The sequence below is a fragment of the Etheostoma spectabile genome, chromosome 16 (assembly GCF_008692095.1).
Source record: "Etheostoma spectabile isolate EspeVRDwgs_2016 chromosome 16, UIUC_Espe_1.0, whole genome shotgun sequence".
Taxonomy (NCBI): Eukaryota; Metazoa; Chordata; class Actinopteri; order Perciformes; family Percidae; genus Etheostoma; species Etheostoma spectabile.
Window position 1 is genome coordinate 23,731,450 of NC_045748.1, and position 3,635 is coordinate 23,735,084.

Consider the following 3,635-nt stretch of genomic DNA (forward strand, 5'->3'; position numbering starts at 1 on the left):
GCCGATAATCGCACACCCAACACACGCAGGCTCCAGGCAGCCAGAGCCCGCGGTGCTCGAGCTCAGAGATGTTTTAGAAGCAGTGTTTTACGATGCTAAAATCACTTATTATTTACATGGAGTCTGGTGGGTTTAGCGAACGCAATTTCGCAGACTTTTGTTTTAAAAAGGATCTTAATCTTTAACAGAAAGGTCGACCTCCTTAGAAATCCTTTCCATAATGTTGTCAGACACTTAATCTGAGTCTCTTAGCAGCAAAACGAGCACTTTTATGAACGTAAATACAAGCTGGACAATTATCCTATTAACTTACATTGCAGCGATCTCGTTTAATACTGCATCAATGTCAAAGGAAAATATGTCCTCAGTAGTTTTTGTTGTATCTGATTCTCAATGAGCTGTTGCAGAAACAAGCCTTGAGCAGTAAAGCAAAAGCTGTCAGTAGTTCAGTAAACATTCCAACATTATGAAATATTGAGACGTTCTATCTTGAAATATTAGCACTTTTTATCTTGAAGTATAAGGATGGATTTTTTATCTTGAAATATTAGGACTTTCTATCTTGAGGTGTAGTGGAGTAGGAAATAGCAGCAGGGGTGGGTCTAGGATCAGACCGGGGGGGGGGGCTCAGCCCCTAATAAGAACAGCTCTAGGTCTAGTGTCCCCGTTTTAAGTTTTACAAAAATAAAAACATTACTTGTTTTGTAGGTAAATACGCTTCTGAGCTGAAAATGTCCCCGGATTTTGTCTGAGAAATCTGGTCACCTTAATCTATAGGAGTATATACAATCGCTAAGTCATGTGGTAGCTGGTTTTAATTCTAACTTCGACAGTTAGGATTTTATGACTTATACCCCAAATAGTCAATTGAGAATTTGCATTGTATTTTTTCATCCGGAACCAGCTGTGGGTGGGGCTGTTGAGCTCTATATGGATCACCATGTTCTATCATTTCTTATCTGCTATAGCGCCACTTAGTGGTGGAAGTGGCTCAATTGTTGCGCCTGAGTTCCTTGCAGGGTTCTGGACCAGTCCTAAAGAATATATAGTTTCACTTATGTTGAGTTAAAAACAAAACACACCCCACATAAAATAAAAAGACACTTAAGTTTACATGGTGGAACTGGCCAAAGTCAACCTCATGGCACGAGAGGTTTACCGCGTGTTAGCACACTGGACGTTGAGTCAGTCATTAGCCGACCGTTAACAGATGTAGCCTGCTACACAGACTAATGTGTAGTGTTAGCTGTCCTGTCCACACTGTCTTTTCTCATAGTGGTCACTCCGCACCAAACATTTTCTTTTGCCAGCATAAAGTCAGTCGGCTCTACCACGCCAACTAAAGTTAACGTAGTCTCACATAGTGCTGTCAGCCATGTTTTATCCATCTCAACGCTGTTCAGTCACTCGGAGTTTGTGTTGCGGTTACAAACTTGTCAAACTAGCACTGGTGGCTAGCTTATTAGCTCGCTAGCAGCCAGTGCTAAGATAAATAGAAGAGACTTTTACACAGCGTACCTGGTACTCCATGCCCGGTATCTGACGTGCCGTCTTGGTGCTGTAGTACCTGCCTGAAAGGCTTGCTAAAATACACCCACCACAGTCCTTCTGGAGGCGCGCGGCAAACACGGAGCACCGCAGCCACACGCTCGAAATGCACACCATCATGAGGCGCCGGGCTGTCACAGGAAGCTGCAGCCTAATATGGGAAGTCCCGTCGGCAAACGCAATGACGACACGACACTCCTCCTATTTTTACAAGCAAGATTTAAAATATAAGTAATAAATGTGATTGATTATTTTCTTGTTTTATTTATACTAACCCCCCATCATCACACACCCTTCCCCATACCTAGAGATTGGCATGGTGTTATTTCAGTTAGCGTAATAGCTGGTTATATTTGCATTGTGAGATGATCTTATGGGAAGTTCCCCATGCCTATCTCTATGTATGGTGAAGGGTGTGTGATGATGGGAGGGGGGGCTATTTTAAATCCAAAGGCAAAGGGAACTTTATCAGGATGCATAGTATCCTGGATCAATGTAATAACTGGCCTTTAAAAATAAAAATGTGCCTGCTTCTATGGGAATTTAACATAGGGGGGTGTATACTTATGCCCTCTGTATTTTAAGGAAGAACATTTATTTATTTATTTACAGTACAGTATTCATTCACAAAGAAAATTGTTTTCCTTAAAAGGTTGGATTTCCCAAAATTTTTTGAATTAAGGTATTAAGATCAATTTCCAAAAGATGTTTTTTTTATTCCTCTTTTCAATCAACTTTAGCATGGGTGTGTAAACTTATTCGAGCCACCGTATGTAGGCTATGTGAATGAGACAATAATATGTAAGTAGACTAACTCTAACATGCCTGACTATTGAAAATAGTACACAAAAAAATAGAATGTTGCTTATATGTTTTACATAACGCTACATTTCCTTTTACTGAGCAATGACAGAAAACTGTCAGGTTATTGCGTAATAAAAGGGAAGTTTAACTTACTCACACTCTCATAAACACACAGACACATCCAAAATAAGTAATAATGCCCCTGCACATTTTTGCATTCAGACAGCAGACCAGGCACGTTGATAAAAGTACAACAGATACTATACAGAATACAAATTATGGGTTTATAGTGATAAATTATGGCATATACTGGTGCATATTTGGCATACTGAGAGACATTATATGATTTCTAAGAATTGTTTTCTGTGTATGATTGATTTTCAAGAAAATCTAGGATGGAAGGAGGAGGGGTTTTGGTATTCTTTACACTTTGACATCGCTGCACTGCTCAATAAATTCAGATGTAGGCTATGTCTACAGACGATGATGAAATATAGGTATTTTATCTCAGACTTCTGAGCTTGGCACTAGAAAAGCCCAAATAGTATCAAAGGTAAGGAAGTGGCAGATAGCTCATTAACCCTTGTGTGGTGTCATTATCTTTGTCACACAGCCAACGTTACCGGGTCTGGTGGCGCCACCACATTATTAGGCTTTTAAATCAATACAGCCGTAACAATTTGGGTAGAAAATACTTCAACAGATGTTTACTTTAGCTCAATTATCAATGACATATGCATCATTTATGGTTCACATTTGCCATTTACCCCTGTAAGATAACGCTTGTGATCAATTTTTACGTTTTTCATTGTCAATAAACTATACATGTCTGGCATCCTGGGATGCGTTCTTCTGTCTCAGCCATAGACTGTTAATATTAATACACAGACTATGGTCTCAGCATTGTAACAATAGGATTGTTTATTTAAGTACCGTCGTACGGGGGACACCCATAGACAGTTAAGGAAAGGGGACAGATAACGTTACGGCAGATTTGAGAGATGATGACTGCACATGTAATAAAGTTAAAGTAAGCCAGACTACTTTAATCGTCCATTATGTACAGTGGCATCAATAGGTTTACACACCCATGCTAAAATGTATTAAAAAGAGGAATAAAAACATAGAGATAGGTATGGGGAACTTTCCATAAGGTCATCTCTCAATGCAAATCAAAAACTGGAATAACACCATGCCCATCTCTATGTATGGGGAAGGGTATGTGATGATGGGGGGTTAGTTTGATTCCAAAGGCCAAGGGAACTTTATAAGGATGCATAGTA

The 3,635-nt window shown here is 39.6% G+C and overlaps 1 protein-coding gene across 1 annotated transcript in view; it reads right to left on the reverse strand.

Moving 5' to 3' along the window:
* Nucleotides 1-1,728, reverse strand: part of fpgs (folylpolyglutamate synthase) — a 21,378-nt gene extending 19,650 nt beyond the window's left edge. Inside the window, exon 1 of the mRNA XM_032539240.1 lies at nucleotides 1,519-1,728. Coding sequence (XP_032395131.1) covers nucleotides 1,519-1,668 — 150 coding nt within the window. The 5' untranslated portion in view covers nucleotides 1,669-1,728. The remainder of the gene's footprint in view (nucleotides 1-1,518) is intronic.
* Nucleotides 1,729-3,635: the final 1,907 nt, after the last annotated feature.